The sequence below is a fragment of the Chanos chanos genome, chromosome 9 (genome assembly GCF_902362185.1).
Source record: "Chanos chanos chromosome 9, fChaCha1.1, whole genome shotgun sequence".
Classification (NCBI taxonomy): Eukaryota; Metazoa; Chordata; class Actinopteri; order Gonorynchiformes; family Chanidae; genus Chanos; species Chanos chanos.
Window position 1 is genome coordinate 36,187,292 of NC_044503.1, and position 22,500 is coordinate 36,209,791.

The 22,500-nt window shown below is 36.6% G+C and overlaps 1 protein-coding gene across 1 annotated transcript; it reads left to right on the top strand.

The window, feature by feature from the left end:
- The first annotated feature begins 9,601 nt into the window (after window positions 1-9,601).
- Window positions 9,602-18,595, top strand: LOC115821718 (adhesion G-protein coupled receptor F1-like). The gene is made up of 9 exons (XM_030785520.1): window positions 9,602-9,623; window positions 9,850-10,014; window positions 10,670-10,738; window positions 10,871-10,937; window positions 11,791-11,894; window positions 13,847-14,025; window positions 14,274-14,450; window positions 16,442-17,791; window positions 18,548-18,595. Exons 1-9 carry the CDS (start codon window positions 9,602-9,604, stop codon window positions 18,593-18,595), a joined length of 2,181 nt encoding a protein of 726 aa, XP_030641380.1.
- The last annotated feature ends 3,905 nt before the right edge of the window (window positions 18,596-22,500 follow it).

The window sequence follows — 22,500 nt, forward strand, 5'->3', positions numbered from 1 at the left end:
GGGGGAATAAAATACCAACTGACAACAGCGTACAGAGGTAAAAATGACTGAGAGAAAATGTAGTATAGAGTAACCGAACAAAGTCCGCAAATGATGTTTCTCTCTAAAATACATGCAATACATGCAGCCCTCTACAGCTAAATTGTTTTTAGGTATCATCACCGCTGAAATACATGATGAATATCAAACGAATGGATGGAAAAGTAGGGTGAAAACTAAAACCTGCACCAAACAGGCACTGTCTAAGGAAAAATATGCAGTTCTATGACTATACTGCTATTACCACTACCACTGCCATTACTATCACTACTACTACTACCGCCACCACCAATAATAATAATAATAATAATAATAATAATAATAATAATAATAATAATAATAATAATAACCTATTTTGTGGTAAAATATTCTCTTAAGCGTCTGAAGACTTTAACCCAACCCAAACCCATCCAAGGGGGAACTGCTCTATTCGAGGAATGACGCACATATTACAGTGAAAAGTACCACATGAAAAGCACAATTTGTTTCTTGAAAATAGCTGCATAATCTGTATATACATTTTTTTTAAACAATGAATGTAACACATTAAGATTGCACAGCTGTTTTTATCACCCAACCCAGCTCAGCAAGATCGAAGAATTTGCATCAAAGCAAACAACGCATTTTACAGCGATCAGCCTTTCGGTTAAAACACAAAAAGACAGAGAAAAAAAAAAAGAGAGAGATAGCATGATTCGATTTCCTTACTATTGGCGTCTCACGCACAACCCTGGTTGATATTCCTACTCTGTCTTTGTGCGACTGACTGGTTCAGAAGCAGAGTATCAGGAGAGATGACTACAGCCATAAAGACAAGGAAGCAGGAAATAAATGCCAGGATGGAAAACATATTTTCGCCCAGATTGGACTGTCATTCAAAAACCAATCCCTCTGCAAAATGCAACCGAAAGAAAACAACTCAACCAAAACGTGTGAATGTCCTCGTTCATCAAGTGTTGCTATAATCTGATTTTTCACGCATGTTTTTTTTGTTTGTTTGTTTGTTTGTTTGGTTGGTTTTTTGCATTGACAAGTTTTTTTCAGTGGTTTCATTTTTTCAGTGGTTTTACAAGGATTTAAACTGAAAATCCCTGTGTTCGTAGAAATGAAAATTCGGTAAGTGGTATGCCATTCCAGTAGCAAAACAAAAAGCCCGAGAATTTGAGATAGAAGTGTATCCTCATGCCAAAGATGACGGTTTAGACCTAACAGATTAGTGTTGTTCCAATGTTTTTCAGTGAAGATTGAGTTTCGGGGATCTTGACTTGCTACGCCCGAATGCAACGCTGGCATCAATAGTTGTTACATGACACTTTTATTTCCTTTAACTTCTGTAATTCCTTATTGGCACATCAGGGTTTTGGCCCTTTGCCTTTCTCTCTTACAGTATGTCTTAGTACTGTATTAATATTAGAATCTATTGCATCTAAGTGTCTTCATACTGTTGCAATTTAACTGAATGTGCAATGCTTTCACACCCTCCTAACTACTAAAATCCTACTTGTGATGACTGCTGAGGAGCCCTGGTACTTTATGATCACATATGTAATTGGTAAACTTTGCATCCAAATGTTTCCCCACTATGGCAACAAACAGGCCTGGACCGCTGCTTGTTATAGACAAGCAGCTTGTGCTTGTATTGGAACATAATATTGCCTTTACGACTGATATGATTAACACATCGTCATGATTATTATCATCATTAAACATGTCAACCTGTAAATGTTTCTAAATTTCTCCAGGGATTCAAGGAACCATTCTGAAATTTACAAAATTTTGTTTGACGGACCATTAAGCAGAAGGCACATTAACGCAGTAACGATGACCATTTGGAAATTTATTAGTATTTGTCCATGTCCAGTGCAGTGTGCTCTCTCCTTCTGCTAGTCATTCTATGTTAAGATTGCATATGCACTTCATGATCCCTTAGTGAACCTTAGTAGTTATATCATTAGCTGCATCCTGTTTGGTTTAGCCTGGAAGTTCTTGAGAAGTCTTTTTTTTAAGCCTGTTTCGTTCTAATAAACTGAGGAACCTGCCCATGCATCCAGAATCTCCCTCAGTCCGTGACACCCAGGCCTCTATTTGGGAGAGGAAAAAAAAAACAAAATGTTTGATGACATTCAATTTTTGAGAAGTGCCAGTAACAGGGCATACATTGTCTAAAAAAGTTCAGTGCAAATGCGAATTCATCGTTGAGACATTCGTGTTCAATTAATAGAAATAAACCTCTATTCTCAAACAGTAGTTTACAAACACTTTGAACACTTGTAGCCAGTTCCAATTGAGCATAAATCATTCAAACAACTATTGCTGGGGGCGGCATGGTGGGTAGTGCAGCCACCAAATGAAGAAGAGGGAAACAAATATGTGGCCTTAAAAAAGAGAGAGAGAGAAAGAAGCATCATTACACGACACATCAGAATAAAGCAATCGGGGCTTAGAGGACGTGATAAAAAAGTATTTCCCCATTCTTTGAATACTGGAACTGTCTTGTCTGGGCTGAGGAGTATTGCAGGTGCATATGAATTCGCTGTGGATCTTTATTTGTCATTTACAAAGCCAGTGAAGAATACACACAGAAGTAAATCAAACTTATTCAAACAATTAACAACCCAATCTTACCACTTAAGAGAAATCGAGAAATATTAATAACTGCACTGTAAGTGAAGAATTTGATATGAGCCATTTGCACATGAACATAGTAAATAATTATTACAAAAACATTTAATAATGTAATAATAACACAGTAGTAGTGTACATGAAATTTGTCCTTCATTCCAACAGTATAACAAACAGCCTTTCTCAACACTTTGAAGAACCGGAGAAAAAACAGTGGGTTGTCTCGTTGTCTTTGAAATTCATGGGAAACACTTCCAAAGTATCTCTTTTTAGTCTCTTAAGTATCTCTGAGCTGACAGCCTCTTTATTTTTCATCAGATGGCGGGACGACGCCGACCAAAAAAGCAAAGTATTCAGGTCAGGGCATCGCTGAACCACAACCTCCTCCTTCGTTACACAGATCACGCTGAGATAACAGATCACTTTTGTATCGAAAATGTTTTGCTTGGTATCTCTCAGTTCCTCTTCAGATAAGGATCACCTTGCATTGCGTCTTGGAGACGGGGCGCGACCCAGCGTACTTGCCTTTTTGCTCTAACTCATGCGTAAATCTTTCCCTGCGTATGCATACTTCTCACTCTCACACCATTTAAGCCGTTCGTTCGCTGATCCAGTTTGGACAGCTGTGTCCACACTAAATATGTACCTCCCATCTCACAAAGGACGAGGAGTCAAACAAGGAAGGTGAAAACAGTAGAGGGAAAAAAGACATATTGCTGTTGTTAGTCTCTGAGCACCTCATTAGTATACAAAAGCAGCAGCAGTAGGAAGGTACAATATTGCACCCGAATGACTGAGAATAGAGGCTAAGAGAAGTCAGTCAGAGACAGGGTAAGTCTGACTAAATTAATCTGCAGTTCATCTTCACAGAAGATGTTTTTTTTTTTTATACTTAAGGCTAAATCTAGATTAACAGTAACTCACTGACAGTTACTCAGTGTTTTGTTTACTAAACTGGAACTTCTCTAAAGTAAGAGATATGATTTCCAAAACTGAGCTGACTATATATATCTTTTTTACAGATATGCATAACTGTGTCAAACTAAAAGGCATATGGGACCAACTGTGATTTATTCACAAAGCTTAATTACTGGTTCACAAGCACACCAGCAACAGTAAGTTATTATGACATTTCAGACATATTTGAGGTCAGATCCTTGGCTGTTTTATAAATATCAAAAATGATCAGAAATTGTTTGGTTGCTTTTTTTTATCTTCACGTGAGTGACACTGTGCTATAAACAGCAAATTTACTAGTTTTAATTTTGGGTTACATAGACTTTTTTTTTAATTGTTTAGTAGAATTTCTTATTTTTAATTGGCATGCATTGCTTGAAAGGCAATCATACAAGTGTTTGAAAACTGCACTCCCACACAAGTAATTTTTAGAATGCATAGCAGTTAGCCCTGAAGACATTTCTCTTTTGACAAAAACACACAAGAAAACATGATATTTGACAATATGAACAGTTTCAGTTCTTTCCGACCATATCACTGAGCTGCCTGTCAGAGTAAAGAAGTCTTCTATTGAAAACTGACATGAAATTGAACACTGACATTAAGATTTGACTTACAGTGAGTTATTTTAGTAGTAAACAATCTAATGTGAGGTATATGCTCATACCCAACCAGTGGAAATGATAAGTAATGTTTACTGAACAGTTTAGTAATAAGTATTTGACAAGGTGCAGTTTGGATGGGATATGCTCTCAAAACAAACTGGGTTTGTGGTGATTATTGAAAAGTCATTTGCCAAAATCAATATGTAATCTGTTCTCATCAATTATTCAGAACAAAATCCAAAAACAGTTGTAAATTTGCTTAAAATGCTGCATACAATATGATTTGCAGTGAAAGGTACAAATTTAATTATGTATACTTTTGTTAATTATGAACTTCATACGCAGCCTTGTCTATAGCATATAAAAGTATCACAGTACAATCTGTCCATCAGAAGAACTAATGAAACTGATGAAATGCAGTGATGCACAGTTTGCAAAATGAAAATGATAGTCCTTTCTAAGCATTCCTCAAAAGTCCCCTCCTATTTTAACCAGTCTAGTTTCAGCCTCAGAACTCCACCCATCAGGAAGGCAAGGCTGACAGAGATGAACGCTAAAGCCTGAACTGTGCTAAACCATGGAGAATAACAACATACATAAAAGACAAATGGAGAAATGTTACAAGCATGACCATGCCATGCCAAGTACCTATGTGGCCAAACTGATAACTTTTGTCTTGTTTATTCTTTTTCTGGGAAAACCATGAGATGAGAGCATAATGTCACATTGTAAAATATGCTAACTTTATACTGACTTCATTGACAGGGATGCCTCTTTCAGAGTGGGCTGGCTTGAAGCTAATGCTAATCCTGCTGGTGCAATTGTCTTTTGTGAAAGCACAAGATTTTCAAGAAACTTCAAATGACACCTTTCAGGTAAAAGAATGTATAACAGAAGATGCAGTCAGAGTTAAGAAGTACGTACTCACAAAAGAATAACTTCAAATATCAGTCTCAGCAGAAAAATATATAGAACAAATCAGTGGTTCTCAACTCCACCCCTGAGGGCCCTCTGCCCTGCATGTCTTTGCTTTAACTCTTCATTGTCACAGTTAATTGAGCTTATCAACGGCTTGATGATTAATTGATCAGTGGAATCAGGCATGTCAGTCCTGAGCTCTGGACTCATAATGAGGAGTTAAAACAAAGATGTGCAAGACAGGGGCCCCTCAGGACCGGAGCTGATAACCACCGGCGTAAATGAGACTCACACAGTTTCAGGAAAGGTATGCATGCGTTTTCCATGCAACTTCCTCAGCATCGATGTCTTTTAAGATGTGTTTTAGTTGTCGAATGAGCTCTGTAACAACTAATGATTATTGTCTGGCCTTCAGATAAACTCCCCTGAGGACGCACATGTACGACAGAAAAGACAGGGTGAGGAGAATTCAAGTTCTGTACAGTCACACCCAAGGCTTCTTCCATTCTTTTATTATGATGCACCTAAACAGTGCAAGACTAAAACCTTCCACAGACACATTTCAAAACTATATATTCATTTGAATATACGCAAAAACCCCTCAACTCATGCAAGTCGCACTTTTCAGATCGACAAAATTCTGTTTGCTATCTTGATTATCGATTGCAAGTTTGCAATGTTGTGAAATCAAAGTGTTATTTTCAGTTTTGCTCTTAGTGATGTGGAATGAACATTTTAGAACCAGTGCTGTCTTGGTCTTTGAAAAGTCAGAAGCTTTTGTAGCGTAAAATGTCACAGATTACATGTGGTCTGAAGATTATTCAGCCGTGTCCTGAAAATGAAAAGTGATCATAAATCAGACTTACAATGTTTCTATATTTACGTATGTTTCATACACACACACACACACACACACACACACACACACATACACACAAAAACACACACACGATAGAAAGTGTCCCTTTTTTACTTACACGGGAGGAAATTAATTGAATTTCTCTCTGCTAAATGCATCTCATTATGGTGGAATAAGGAATAACTTAAAGTTATTAAACATGTGAAGTTAATTTGATGGAAGTTGTGGATCTGAATCCCCAAATCTGACATCTGTATAATAACCATATATTTGAAAATAGTTGAATATATTTGAATTTTTACCAGCTTGCAGCCATTGTTATCAACACACAACAAATTTTTGTTTGTTGGTTTGTTTTGGGGTTGTTTTTGCTTTTTTTGACTTGTTTTTTGTTGTTGTTGTCGTTTTTTTGCTTTCTTTATTCAAAAATTGAAATCACACTGAATACATCTAAAGCCAACTCTACAACTTTGGGTCCTGTTTCAACAACGAACGGTACAACACCAACACCAACACCAACAACTCCAACACCAACTCCAATAGGTATGTGCACCATATTTTTGATTCTGAAACATGTCCAGGTGTAAGGAATATCTATTCCTTAGATCAGTCCCAGTGAGTGTCATTTGCTAGGTGCTCATTCTCGCCCTCTGGTGGCCACTTCCAGTACCACTTTCATTATTTTTTCATTGTTTTGTTTTATAAGGTTCAATCAGTTAATCTTTCATTAATCTTGGGCATGTGTTTTTCTTCTGTATCTCTTAAGTTTCAACCACCATCTGTTAATTTACTCTGGTCTTTAGTCGGTAGTTGACCAGTAGTAATAATGAATGGGCAGCTGAGTGTCAGTGTGTTTCCCCCTGCTCTTCTGCCACTAGAGTGGACGTCTATAGAGCCAACAGAGTTTTGCTCTTTAGAAGTTCAGTAGGACTTACTGTTTTGCTGTCCAGTATGTCACACATGCCCTGCATCTTTGCCCAACTTGTTCACAAAGGGGAAAAAAAATGTCTTAATTATTCAGGATGCAACATGTCTACATTCACTCTCTATATATGAACTGCTATCTGGTTCTGGTTGCTATCTTGTTGCTATCTGAATCTCTGTATCTGAGTATATTGGAAATATTTGAATTTGTTTGATTTTTTCCCAGCATACAGTCTTTGTAGTCATCGCATCACAAATTTGCAACATCCAAGCTAATCTTTATCTTTCTCAGGAACTCCAATCACACTGAACTTAATCAGTGTCAACCATACAACTTTGGGAAACATCACAACTTTGGGTCCTGTTTCAACAACAAATGGTACAACACCAACACCAACACCAACAACTCCAACACCAACTCCAATAGGTATGTGTACCATATTTTTGACTCTGAAATGCGTCCAGGTGTAAGGAATGTCTGTTCATGAGATCAGTCCCAGTGACTGTCATTTGCTAGGTGCTCACTCTCGCCCTCTGGTGGCCACTGCCAGTACCACTTTCACTGTTTTGTCATTGCTTTGTTTTATATGGTTCCAACAGTTAATCTTTCATGAATCCTGGGCACGTGTTTCTCTTCTGTGTGTCTTAGGTTTCAACCACCATCTGTTAATTTACTCTGGTCTATGATTATCGCTGCCTTTTCTTTGTTCAGGCATGGAGAGTTCAATTTACGTTTCTTTGCTATTACGCTGAGTCTTGCAAATTCTGAGAGTTAATCTGAGTCTTGTCTTTATCCTGTCATGTATCTTACCTTACTGCAGTTTTACATTCCTGTGCCTCCTGTGTTTCCTGGCCAACCTGTTAAAAAAAAAAAAAAGCTGGTTAAGTGCACATGCATTCAGTTTCTCGTCTAGCTTGTGACAGAAACTAAATATAAAAAGTTTTGTGTCTGATTTGTAGAGTTAAATTGTTGCTGTCTGAATCTCTATATCTGAGTATATTTGAAAATATTTGAGATTGTTTGAATTTTTCCCAGCATACAGTCTTTGTAGTCATCACATCACAAATGTACAACATCCAAGCTAATTTTTATCTTTCTCAGGAACTCCAGTCACACTGAACATAACCAGTGCCAACCATACAACTTTGGGTCCTATTTCAACAATGAACAGTACAACACCAACTCAAACACCAGTTCCAACAACAGGTATGTGTAATGCGTTTAGATTTCCAAAAACACCCAGTCATAAGAGAAATCACCTATCTATACCTGAGATCAGTTCCAGTTGCTCAAAATAAAGTTTTGTCTCTGACTTGCACAGTTGAGCTGTCCAGTAGAACTGGTGTGTAGGCAGCAAAGTGTCACTGTTTTCACTGTTTTCTTTGACTAGAATGAAAGTCTATAGAACCAGCAGAGTTTTGGTCTTTAGAAGTTCAGTAGACCTTACTGCTCTATGTCCAGTATGTTACAAATGCCCAGCAGGTTAGTTCAATGTGTTCACAAAGAAAAAGATGTCTTAATTATTCAGGGTTAAGCGTGTCCACACATACACAGTTCCCACAGCATCAGTATATTGGGTATGTCTTTGTATTCATGTGTGTGTTTTGGGCTAGTGCTGTGGATGAGATTGCTTAGTAAAGCACATGCTGAATGAGATTACTCAGTAAATCACTGACTAAAGTGGATGACCAGTTGCTGTTGCTTCCAAGAATCTGTCTCAAAGGCAAAACCGTGCCTGAATGTTTTTGGAGGATGAGTTTAATGGTGATTTCAAACCCAAGAGTGTGTAATTTATGACATTACTCACTCCACCCAGAGTCGTTCAGCAGTCTCAGTACATTTCTATGAAACATTTTATATATTTTAGCTTCATTGCGAGAACAACTGAAAACAATAGAGAAAATCCTTTGTTGTGCTCAAACAAAATCACCGCAAAATAGGGTTTGAGTGATGTGCATTGAATTTGGTCGGTTTTTGGACGGAAATACTAAGACTGAGGAAGTGAAATGTCTCTTTGTAGGGATGTAAAAAAAGAATTTTCCACTCTTAGCATCCAATCACAGCTTGTCTTCATTATCTTGAGCCTTATGAATTCTGTTGTCCAGGGAAGCAGAAGTTCTTTGGATATGAGAATAGTGCATTGACAGGAAATGTATTGCCATATACTAATAGCCCTTTCTGACGTAAAGCTACTCTTACCATGTCATGTAATCAAGGGTCAGACAGAATAATGCACTAGTTTCCCTTTTGTTGGATCATTGCCATTTTGCCATTTCTCTTCTTTTCCTTTCTCTTCTTTTCTTTTCTTTTCCTTTCTTTTCTTTTCTTTTCTTTTTCTTTTATCTTCTTTTCTGCGCTTTGTTTTTTTTTTGTTTTGTTTTTTTTTTGTTGTTTTTTTTTTTCTTTTTGAAGTGCAAAACATTTGTCACTGCCAGCCCATTTCTCATTGGAACTCATTTTTTTTTTTTTGTTTCTTTGTTTTCAAATGTGTTTCTTTATTAGATGCTTAATTATATATGAACTGGTGTAAATTTATGGCATTTGTGTATTGCAGCGGCGACGTTTTCATATCTTTTTGAGATTGAAGCAAAGGCAACAAACTTAAGTTTACTAGATGAATTTCGGACGTCATATGTTGAATCCAAATGCCAAACCTCCAGTCCGGGCATTAACGTCATGCAATGCAACGTCACCACTGGTAAGATTATCTTTATGTATTTATGTCCAAATAAACAAGCATATTATCTTCACATGAACTGTGATGTATTGAAATATACCAAAGAAGAATACACATGAAGCAATTCACAATCACAAACCACATATATATATTCATTTCCAGTGGATGGCTTGTTTATGGATACTTCCTCCCTTTTTTTCTTTTTTTTTTTTTTTGGGTGATATGATGTATGTTTTTTATCTCACAGTGTGCACTTACAACAGCAGTCGGAGCAATTACACATGTACGTGTGAGGATCAGTACGTCTGGCCCAGTGAGAGCTGTACCACGTACGGGACGTGTGCTGGTTTTGCGAATCAGCCCTGTCAGTGTATCCACAGTCTTCCTCCTCAGGAGCGGCTCTGTCAGAGAGGTGATTCATTTACCTTCTTCTTTTTTTTTTCAATCTGCCTGTAAGTTTTGTAAGAGCAACATGCACTTCCCAACTGCACTGTTTAAGATTATCATCAAGATAAAATAAAATAAAACGGGAGAAAAAATGACAGATTCTATGTGCTTTGCGTGAGCAGTCATTTATTTTGTGCCTTCCCTTTTGTGTTGCATTAATAAAAAAAATTGGTCTGAAATTCATACAAAAAAAAAACTGATGGAAATTGTGATTTATTGTGTTTGTGTGGCAACACTGAGAAAAAGAAAAGAAAACAAAAATGTGGACATTTCCCAAAGAAACACAGTAATTCAGATGAACAAAATACTTGCCTTGCGATATGCGTTAGAAGACAATGTAGATTAGAGTAATGAGATCCAAATTAAGAAATATATTCTTTTCCACTCACTTTAACGATGAAATTTAATTTTGCATCTTTTAAAGTAACAAATCACCTTGAATGTGTATCATCATACATGTGATATATGATTATAGAGCGTAAAAGCAGCTGCTGTTTTTCACTCTTGCACTAAACGACAAGTTTTTCACTTATGGACATCTGGAATTTCAGTTCTCTAAAATGTGCTCAGAGCTACACTGTGTGTTACCTGAATGTGTAACTATGTTTTGTTTCTCTCAGGTGTAATACCAGCAACTCCAACTAATGCATCTGTGCATACATCCACAACGCCTGGCCCTAAAACTCCTGGTAAGTGTTGAGGTGTTAAAGTAACAGTACATTGAAAGCAGCATGAGTCAATTTCTGTTGGCTTTGCCCGTTTTAGATATAAACACAATTTCTCTCTTTCTTTAACAAAATCATAATGAACACAATACAGAGATCTCAACAATACCACCAAAAACAACATCAACGCCATTGACACCGTCGACACCATTGACACCGTCAGGTACGTAACATCGAGAACATTTTGGAGGGGTAGGGAGGGTTAGGTTTAGAGAAACATTCTTTCTTTAGAAAAGAAGTTCCTTTCGTTAGTCTCCTTTTTTCCCTAATATTTACCCCTTTTATGTTGCATTTGCTGTAACACTACAGAAAGTCTAAAAGATTTTAATGAATTCATCCAAATCTATATTTGAGTGCGGCTTGAATGGAAACATTGTTTATTTTTTATTTATTTATTTTTGCTGTTTGTTTTTTTGTCGTTGTTGTTATTGTTGTTTCTTTGTTTTGGTTTGTTTTCAATAAGTTACAGACAATATTGCTCATCAGTTTAACAAACTCATATCAATTGCTTTTTTCCAGCTAATACATTGACCTTCACATTGACAATTAATGAGGCATTTGATTCTGAACTTAGCAATCAAAAGAGTGACCAGTACACCAGAAAAAAAGGGAAAATTGAGGAGGAGGTAAGTGTGTTTGTTTGGGTTTTTTTTTTTATTTTTGTCTTCGTTACATTAATATTGTATTTCATTTCAAATGTAAAACAAAAGCCAAACATCTATGTTCACATATATTTTTTTTTACATCTTAGCAATTTAATATTGCATGATGTTCCATGAAAGTTAAAACAAATGCATTCTATGATTACATGTGATTTTACGTGGCTTTCTGAGGTTAACATTTTTTTTTATTATTCCAGATTAAGGATCTCTCAGGGCAAACAGTGAATATCTTTCGCTTCAGGTATCTATAACTTAAAAAAGAAAAGTTGTGCTAAACTTGTGGCTTCGCTAGGTTCTCTGGGGACACCAAAAATCTGATGAAAACTTTTAACTCTGTGCTCTATCTTCTAATAGACCAGGAAGTATTCTCGTAGATTTCACTCTTACACCAAACGGTGCGTTTGATTATGTCACATTTCGACAACGTCTTACGCCTTTGGGTTCTTTGGAACAAAGTGGTAAGTTCTCAAACTGCTCCTCCATAATGAACAACACATTTCTAGCTGAAATAAAGCTTGCTATAAACACATACACAATTTTAACATCTGTTTGTTCTGGCAAATTGATATTCTATCTGTTTATCACTTTATCCGTAGCTCCAACTTATGAAAAAACGACTGCAGTTGTGTACATTTTAGATGTATTTACCGAACTGTTTGCATGGACTGAGGTTTTGAGATGTTGTGGAATATAAATATTCCCTTTCAAAGATATGTATTGGAGAATTTTACCATTTTAAAAAAAGCATGAAATATTGACATATTTTACTGTCAATCTCAGCTGAAACAAAACTGACCTCACAAGAGCTCATATACTCAGAGAGGAATTTGATGTTATATTGTGATAATACTGGTGCTACTGGAAATCCTACGTGGAAAGTGAATGAAGACACTATATCCAGCTCCGAAAAGTATTCTCTCTCAAGCGATCGACTCAATCTCACTGTGAACAGGGTTGGGCCAGAAGATGCAGGTGAAAAATTTATTTAGCCATGTCAGAATAATTAATGGACATCTCTGTTTATGAATTTGCAGTTCAACTAAGCTGATGTTGCATTCCATTAACTTTCTCGGAGTGTCGTTAAATTGACATTAATTGTCAATAACAATCAACTATTAATACTACAGGAAGACTATTTTAGTACGCTGCTTAGTTATCAGTAATTACCTTACATTAATGATTCATAATTAACTGACACACAAAAGTGTGTCTGTTTGTATTTATTAATTCAAAAAATAAATAAATAAATAAAAACTGTGGCTTTACAGTTGTTGTCATTTACATTTGTTGTCACATAAATCATTACTGTTGTTTTAGGATATGTTTTACAAACATGAAGAATATTAGCGGTTTTTCTTTTTAACTGTTTTTGAAAACAAGCTCTTTTCTCTCACACAGGTCGATATCGATGCATACTGATCAAGAATGCAATAGATTATGTTCAGTGGCAATCGGTTGTGATCCAACCATTTCCAAGAATGGAAACCAAAACCGAAGGCACTTTCGAATGTAATGGTCAGAATATTCCACTGAGTTGCACAGTAACAGTTATGATATTCAGCTGCTTCAAGATGGCACTGTTGTACAGTCGGGTCAGTATTCCTTCATCACACATTCACTTTTTCATTGTTTTACTCAGTGATTATGAAATAAGTATAAAATAAGTTGTTGTTTTAAAAGCTAAAACTTTCTGCACTCACTGCAAATTATAGTGATGCCAGTGCAAAATTAAAAAAAAAATTGAATGCAAACAAAAAATACTACAATTTAGAGAAGACGGAGTCTCTATGAAAAACAAAATGTAATCTTCAGAATGTAGTTGGTTATCGCAAAAGCTTTTTTTTTTTTCCTTTGCCCGAAACAGGTGGCGATTCCATTTCATTCACACACGATGTCCTGCAAGAGAATTGTCCAAATGTTACCTACACGTGCCAACTCACACCCTTTAATGAATTCAGAGATCTGTCCTACAGTTCTCAGAGTTTCCGATTAACATTTGTAGAAGGAGGTGAGTTCTCTGTATCAAGGTTTTTTAACCAAATTATATTTCAGAGAGTCCATGTCAGATGCATTAGCCCAGAGCCTAACTGTGTTCCTATGGCAGAATTCCTGACTCAGGTAACAAGGAGCACAGTGATTAGCTGACTTGCATAATCATAATCATTTGTCCTTTCTGATCTTTGATTTACTAAAATTAATATCCTGAAAATACTATATGATCTGACTCAGCTATGCTAAGATATAAACAGACAGATATTTGCAATGAATGCATCCAGGACTATTTCATTTTATTATATTTGAAAAAAATCATGGAAATGTCAACGGTCAAACGCGGTGAGAAAGTTGGTACTGATATTTTACAAAGCTTGTACTGACCGTTACAAATCAATGTTCTGTGTTTTCTCCTCAGATTTTGATTGTTCAGATACTGAATATGGTGTTGGAAATGTAAATGAAAGAAAGACAATAAATTGTACTGGTGATTTTGTGGGCACCATGACAGCTGAATGCAGTTCGTCTGGTAAATGGATAGTCATTAAGGACAGATGCATCCTACGCGTTTTTGTAGACCTGCTGGAACGATCTCGGGTGATTTTCTTTTGATCATTCTTGATTGTAAACACCCATGTCTTCTCTTTGAATAAAATCACTTTCTAGATCTTTATGAAATTGATGCCATATATGCAAGAAAATCTTAGTTCGTGTCACCCTATTGACTCAGAGAAAGTCCTCTGAATTATGATTTACAAGAGAGAATATTCATATAAATTTTGTATGTTGTCCTGGTTATGTATAATATAAAATCTTGTATCCTTGTGTTTTATCTTGAATTGCAGAACTTGCCTGCAGAGAACATCACAGGGTTTGTGACAGAACTTAACAACGAAACAGAGACCAATAGAGCAAATGTAACTGAATCTCCATTCACAGTCGTCACTATTGTTGAAATACTTAACAATGTTGCAAATGCTTCGATACAACAGGACTTCAGGGCTAACGAAAACGTAATGCAAGTATGTAACTTTTTTTTTCCTTTCTTAATTCTGTTCAAACCAACATTTAGGAAAACATGCCTCAGGAATCTTTATATAGATACACACACACACACACACACACACACCCACACACATATATATGTGTGTGTGTCTGTATATATATATATATATATATATATATATATATATATATATATATATATATATATATATATAGTTGTTGTTTATTGAGTTGTCATGATCAAACTCTTTTCACAGTTCAAAAAAGAAAAAAAACAACATTAATTACACATTGTTTTATGTAAGGGTGCACCTGATGCCAAACACCCTATTCAGAAACACAGAAAGTACCTTGTTTGTGTGTGTGTGTGTGTGTGTGTGTGTGTGTGTGTGTGTGTGTACAGGGGTAAAAAAATCGCTAGCCCAACGTCCCAGGACACGTCAAATTTTCCCGTCGGGCTACAAAAATGTAATTATGCCCTGACCGATGGGCTATCAGAAATGATCCCTCAAGTGAAATAAATTCCCTCCTTCTAGGGGTGGGTGATATAAGCAGTATTGAAAATAGACCAGTATGAAATTGCCCTACAGTATGGATTTTGACTATACAGTGCTGACTGGTAGAGCCCTCACAGATCTGAAGTGGCAATGACGTCACTACACCCGTGTGAGACAGTGATGCACTAAACCGTGCCTGATCCGCCGGAAAGAAGAAGGTTGTGTTCCAAATCACTCGCTTGCTCACTCACTCACTATTTACCTTATAGTGAATAAGATGTAGTGCACAAGATAGTGTGGAAGAGAGTATGTACATTTTTTTTAAGCTTTAAAATATTTTTCTCTGAATCACAAAGATGATTACAATCCAATCGAACAACGCAAGTCGTAAACTACAGTGAATTTTGTGAATCCAGCACAAAGAACTGAACAAAGTTATGAGAAGAAGATCGTAGCGGATTTGAAGAAAGATGCCGTCAGAATGCTTGCAGTGTTCAACTATATCCTGGACTGAGTAACAAGCCAGTACTCTGGTGTTGCATGTATCTCTGAAATCCCAACTTTTCAAAAGCAACATAAACGCAAACACACCATATCCTACCAAAATTGTATTTTGCACGTTTTTAAATATCTAACTACTTCTCAAGCCTTCCAGGTAGACTACACAAGTAACGGTATTACATTACAGAAATTTTGATATATTTCTTGAACTTTTAGATATCTGACTGATAAGTGTGTGTGCCCAAGTTTATGGTCACAGTGTTGAGGTTAAATGTATATATTTTTACTTAGGGTTGCATATTTTACGTTTGAGGTTAATGTTGTCCAACTTAAGCATTAAAGCTATTATTGTTCATCTTGCCTATTTGAGATGCTTTGGAAAAGCTTTTTAATTTATTTAATTGGACAAGACAGATATGATGTATGACAACTATAGATGGCAATGGATTTACAACTAAAAACTGTTTTAGTTTTGAACCACTCCCTGCTTACACCGCACCAACTTCAGGTTTGGATCGAATGCGATGATTTTACCATCCCAATAAATATAGCTGCACACAAAAAGAATGGGTCCCACTGCACACACAGAGTTTTATGTTTCTTTCAACTTTGAGTGGGTGAGTGGTGATCAAGTGGAAAACCTTGTAACAAGCAAACCTTGTAATCTTGCAATGTAACAAATATAGTTTGCAACATTGGGAGTGGGGTTTGTGCACCTTCCAATGTAAAGAGGAGGAACATGGACTATTTAAAATAAGAAGAGTTTTGTGATATTTGCAATATTAGTCATTGCCAGAGGTACAATATATTCAGTCACAACTTTTAACAAACTCTGTAATTGATTCTGTTTTCCCGCTCGACAATCATTTCCAAAGTAATCATTTAATAGGTGTAATTAACAAAGGACATAGTGTACGAAAAAGCACAGTAAACCATATCTAATTCCACAGCTGTGTTTTTGATGACAATGTACCAGAAATCAGTGATTTTTTTTTTTCTCTCCTACCAAGGATTTTCTCTCCACCGTGGACGTCATAACATCTGATGAAGCGCAAGAAACTTGGGACGGTCTGAATACAGACAATGAAACTGACAGCACCAGCTCTTCACTACTTCAATCTCTGGAAGATATTGGAGACACTCTGTCTAATACCCCATTTAATGTAACAACAACAAGCTCTGAGCTGAGCAGGATCTTCAATGTGATGACATTTAATTCAGTACTGGGAGTAAACGACACCACTGAAGTGGACATTCCAGACATTAACATTACTGACTTCACTATTATGGTGTTCTCTAGTATGCAAAACGCTTTATCAGCCAGAACCGCCACCAACATCAATGACTCCGTCATTACGTCGACTGTCAATGGAGATGTGGTCTTAGTCAAGTTAAATAATACGGTCAACAACATCTCCTTTACCTTTGACATCAGGAATGAATCACTGGGAAATCCTCAGTGTGTCTTCTGGAATTTTGAACTTTTAGATGGAATTGGTGGATGGGATTCCACAGGATGTGAACTGAAGCCAGATCCAAATGAGACAGGAAAGGTTACCTGTGAATGTAATCACACCACCTCCTTTTCCATTCTCATGTCACCCTTCCCTAGCATCCCAGCCTTATCTTACATCACTTTTATAGGGGTGGGGATTTCAATGCTCAGTTTAGTTTTGTGTCTGATCATAGAGGTTATAGTTTGGAAGCCACTGACCCAAAATGACACATCATACATGCGCCATGTATCCCTAGTGAACATTGCCGTCTCCCTTCTGATTGCTGACATTTGGTTCATTATCGGTGCGGCTATAGCAGGCGCGGGAAAAGAAACTCCAGTGGGTCCTTGCAGTGCGGCGACGTTCTTCATCCATTTTTTTTACCTTGCCCTCTTTTTCTGGATGCTGCTCTCAGCGCTGTTTCTCCTCTACCGAACCGTCATGGTCTTCTCCCAGATGTCGAGATGTACCATGATGTCGATTGGCTTCTCAGTAGGATACGGCGCCCCACTCCTTATTGCAGTCATTACTGTGGCAGTGACTGCTCCTGGAGGAGGATACATCAGAGAGAGAGATGCTTGTTGGCTCAACTGGGACAAAACAAAGGCACTGCTGGCGTTTGTCATACCTGCCCTGACCATCGTGGCCATTAACTTCATCATCATGATCGCGGTCTTGTACAAGATGCTGAGAAGATCTGGTCCCACGACACAACCAGATGAAAGAAATGCCATGGTGGTTGCTGCCAGATGTGTGGCATTCTTGACGCCCATTTTCGGTCTTACCTGGGGATTTGGCATCGGGACCATGGTCTCTCGTGATGTCGGAGTACACGTTGTTTTTGCGGTCTTAAATTCATTACAGGTACTCGTTTTAAAATATGTTTTTTCTTGTTGTACATCGTGCATTGTGCTATGTTAGAACAAAACCGAAAAGTTTAATTGCTAATTACGCAGTAATCAATGCGTAATGAAAGAAGTGTCTATTTAGCATTACTGTTCTATAGAACTTAGCTTTACTGAAACTGGACACATGTGGGCGTTGTAGAAAAGGTCATTGGAGCTGATCTAAACTCATGTGTGAAATGTTATGAACTAGTCACTACAAGTTTTATTTTTGCTATTACGCAGGACATAAAATAATCTTTCTTTGAAGACACTGTAAAATATTGGTCTCTGTTCATGCACCAAGCAATTTTTTTTTTTTCGGGAAAAAAAAATTCTTTTGGAATAGCAGTTTGTCTTGCACAGTGTACAAAGTACAAAAAAACGAAAACAAATAATTGCTTTGAGATCTCCAACTCAAACTTTTCAAAAGTAACCTACCACAGAGCACCAGCCATCTTGAAAATTCATCCAGAAAGTACATTTTTTAGCCTATAAAATGGAAACATACAGTAAACTCATTTGTTCAGGTACAGGTGGATTTCTTGGCATGGATAAAGACATGATGAATGACAGTTCAGCAGTATCTCTAATTGCTTTTATCTTTTATTGTATAAAACATGTTTATAGTTATCAGGGTTGTGAATAACTAAAAGAAACGGGTACATAATATGCCCTTTCCAGTGTCTACCAGAAGAACATACTACATTCTAAAATTTTCCCATTTTCTTCCAAGGGTTTCTTTATCTTCCTGTTTGGGACACTTTTAGACGGCAAGGTATGAGTTAAAATCAGTTCTTTTATATGACATTTATCATACAAACACATTGAAAATTAGTATGAGAATGAAGAGTTGGCAAAAAAAAAAAAAAAAAGAAAGAAGGAAAAGAAACAATAAATATGGCTCTTTCACAGCCTTTACTCAATGCATTGTTAAAGCCCTTACCCACTTAAAGACACACACAAACACGCACGCGCGCACACACACACACACACACACACACACACACACACACATACACGCACACATACATACATACCTAAACTTTCACATTTAAACAATAATAATTACCCAGACTAATAATGTTTGTTAGAATTATAGTGTGGATATCACATACGTGCATATTTTGCTTGCAGATCCGAGAATACCTTATGGCAAGGTGTGCTTGTTCTGCTGTTAAAGGAATGAAGGTAAGTATGATTTTATATCACATAACAGTATACAATGTCTGTTTTCATTCACTTCCCTGAAAATGAGGATCAAAATGATCACAGGAAGTCATGAGAATTGACGATATTTTTAGGTAATAATTACAGAAGTAATATTTAAAGTAGCAATAAAAAATAAATTAAAATAAATAAATAAATAAAAACTACTAAATGTACAGTTGTTAACAGCAATTTTTCCAAAGGGGAAAAAAAACCCGCAAAAACTTGCAGTCTGTAGAATTTATACTCTTAAACCTGAGAACATGCATTTATCTAGCATAACTACATTACTACTCAGTCTTGACATGTAAAGTAGACGTCTTGTCGGTCAAAGTAATGACTGAGCTCATTTAAAAACCTTAGACTTCAAGTTCAGGACCATCTTCCACAAGTAACCTGAATTTCTTTCAACGGATAAGAAGAAGACGGAGTAAGTAACTGAAACCGTCTCTTTACACAGACGCACATCCACGCATGTCAGTGCACACTCTCAATTCTTTCACTTTCACTGACTAACTTGTGTTTTTCATCTGGCAAGGCTGCAGTGTTGATGATATCAATCTACAGAATTAGTGCTAGTCTTAGGCTTCACAGCCCAACCTGAATTAAAGCTATTTTGCACAATTTCTGCTCCTAGCGGTTAATTGACAGTATTTGCTTGTTGACACAATATAGGCTTTAAATAGACTCAATATGTGTGCGGTTTTATTATGTGTTTGTTACTTTTGTGTCTTTTTTCGTTTGTATGTTTTATTTTGTTCATTTTACAACTAATTGACTATATTAAAGAAGACTTTATAATCTGATCGCTAGTCACAAACTTCTCAGCAAAAACATATGTATTGTGAGGCAATTTGTTGCTTACAGTAACTTGTCCCTGCTAGCTAAGCTTATATATATATTTTTTTTTTCTGCTTAATTTTCAGATGCATACAATGTTGCCGAGACCAGCTCAGGGACTCCTGGGTACAATAACACTTCAACTACAGCCATCAGCAGTTAATGCAGCTAACACCAGCATCATGTTCTCCTTATGTCCGTCTCTCTCTCTCTCTCTCTCTCTCTCTCTCTCTCTCTCTCTCTCTCTCTCTCTCTTTCTCTCTCGCTCGCTCTCTCTCTCTCTCTCTGTGTGTGTGTGTGTGTGTGTGTGTGTGTGTGTGTGTGTGTGTGTGTGTGTGTGTGTGTGTGTGTGTTTAAAAATTAGCTCTAATGACTAGGTCAGTTTTGTTTAGTCATCTGTTACAGAAACCACTGATACAAACATAGTGGTTAAATTTTTAAATGTTTCATCAATTAAAATAATCATTTAACTGTTTAATTTACTAAACTTTTAATTGGAAATTGATACATGTAGTAATGCTTGAAGTGTTGGTTATGTCATAAGCAAAAGCTGTGAAACGTACATTGCTTTCATCTACAAATACAGACAGACATAATATCCCCAAAAAAAGGTATGTAGCCTGCTACTCACAATATGCTGTACTTATCAACCTAAGACCTGGTACATGGAAATACTACATACAGAAGTAAATGTTAATACTGCAAATACGTACACTAGTTTGAAGGGATTAAAGATGCCAGCCTGTGTTCAGGTGTTGTAGAAATAAATGTTTTTTAAGCTATTTAAAACCAGCTTGCTTCAGTGTAATATGTTATCACATCATCACACTTACATACTGAGAAATAAAGCTGGGATCGGGTGGGGGTCTCGAAATCGGAGAAAATAAATCTTTCGGGTTGGTGACGGGCGGACCATTTATGCGTACACGAGGATTCGGATGACGTCAGAGTCGATCCGCACCAGACGAATACACAGATTCCACTTGATGGTGGACAAACTTCATTTTTTTTAATGGGAACTGAATGTTTACCAATGAATTGGTATGAATTCATACCAATTTGTTGAATTCATTCATATGTGTAGCCATGTTAAATAAAGAAAGAAATCAAAATAATATTCGATCTGAGATTATCGCATTTGTGATTACTTTTAGTTACTGATCTAAATTAAGAGCTACAGATGATTAAACTATTAGACTATTAAAAGCATTCCATTCACGATGTGCAGCCAGTAAGTGATTCGCTATATAAGGGGATGGCAGGTTAACAGGGGGGATGCATTTTGGTCATTTTGCTGGCACCCCCCCCCTCATCCCCCTACAAATTGCCTACTGTGTACAGCGGTTCAGAAATAAGTTAAGCATAGCCTATTAAAGTAAACTCCAGAATAAAAACAGTACTGTTAAGATTCACCCATAGCCAGAGACATTTAAAGTACAGACAGAGATGTTTAAAGTGAATCATTGGTATTTATCATATGTATAGATATCGATTGTGCCAGTGCAGTGAAATATTAATCATGACAAGGATCTCAACAAACAAACAAACAAACAAACAAACAAATAAATCTCCAAACTGTGCAAACAAAATTATGTTTAAAAGCATACAAAACAAAAAGCCAATAGTCACAGACCTGGCAGGATACTTTCTCATAAAAAAAAAAGTTTCAAAGAATTAAAAATAAAATAAAATATTTGGAGTAGAGCTGTAGGGTTCTGCAAGGTCCCATGAATGTAATAGAACTTTTCACATGACTTTTTTTTTTTTTTTGGGCGAAATCTATAACATGAACTGGGAAAAGTTCTGAATTTTGGGTGAGTTAACATATCACTCTATAATCACTCATTATAGAGTGATATATATATAAAAGAAAAATACTGAGAACAAGTGAAAAGGTGTTTCAAGGTCTATTGACTACTGCCTCTAAACTGGAATCCAGCGTAGTTTTTTTTTTTTTTTTTTTTTTTTAACGCAGTCAAAATAATGAGTCTTTTGTTTATAGTAGAAACCAATGAATTTCATGATTATGAAACAAATAAACAAACAGAGAGACAGACAGATACATTAGTGGAAAAGTCCTCTGTGGTCTGGTGAAGAAACAGTTAGTGGCTCCACATGTAACAACAGAGACACATGGCAGTGTAAGCCTTCACTGGCCAGTGGGGCAGTTACGCATGTGATGGAAAATATAGACACACATGAAAATTAATTATGACTAAATTACAAGGATGAGGGACAAAAAGGCAAAAAAAATAGAAAATATTGCCCGTGACTCTTATTGACTATTGCATACGGTGATTTATTAAGTCTCTCCACAGAATATGTGGTTGGAGTGAGGGTCACAGTTACTGCACAGGAAAGTCTTAAAGCAGGTAAGACCTTAGATAAATGGATCTACTGGCTTCCAAAACGGATCAAGAAAGAATAAAAAATAAATAAATACATTTCTCATTTTCCCTACAATTTAGAGAGGAAATGATCCAGCGTAGACTGTCGGATAATGTCATGGTTTTCTTTTAGGCTGGAGATATAGTTGCTTTTTAACCATGCGTTCGCGTAGACAGCCGTCTGTATCGTGAACATAACTGTTCACATACTTGTCTATGTACTACGCGTGTTACTAGAGGATTCCACTAGAGG

What these genes read in the sequence shown, in the direction of transcription:
- LOC115821718 (XM_030785520.1), top strand. Translation starts at nt 9,602, where the DNA reads ATGCAATGCAACGTCACCACTG. An exon ending in GCAATGCAACGTCACCACTG is followed by an intron (nt 9,624 to 9,849) that starts GTAAGATTATCT and finishes TTTATCTCACAG; the next exon opens with TGTGCACTTACAACAGCAGT. An exon ending in ACCTGCTGGAACGATCTCGG is followed by an intron (nt 14,026 to 14,273) that starts GTGATTTTCTTT and finishes CTTGAATTGCAG; the next exon opens with AACTTGCCTGCAGAGAACAT.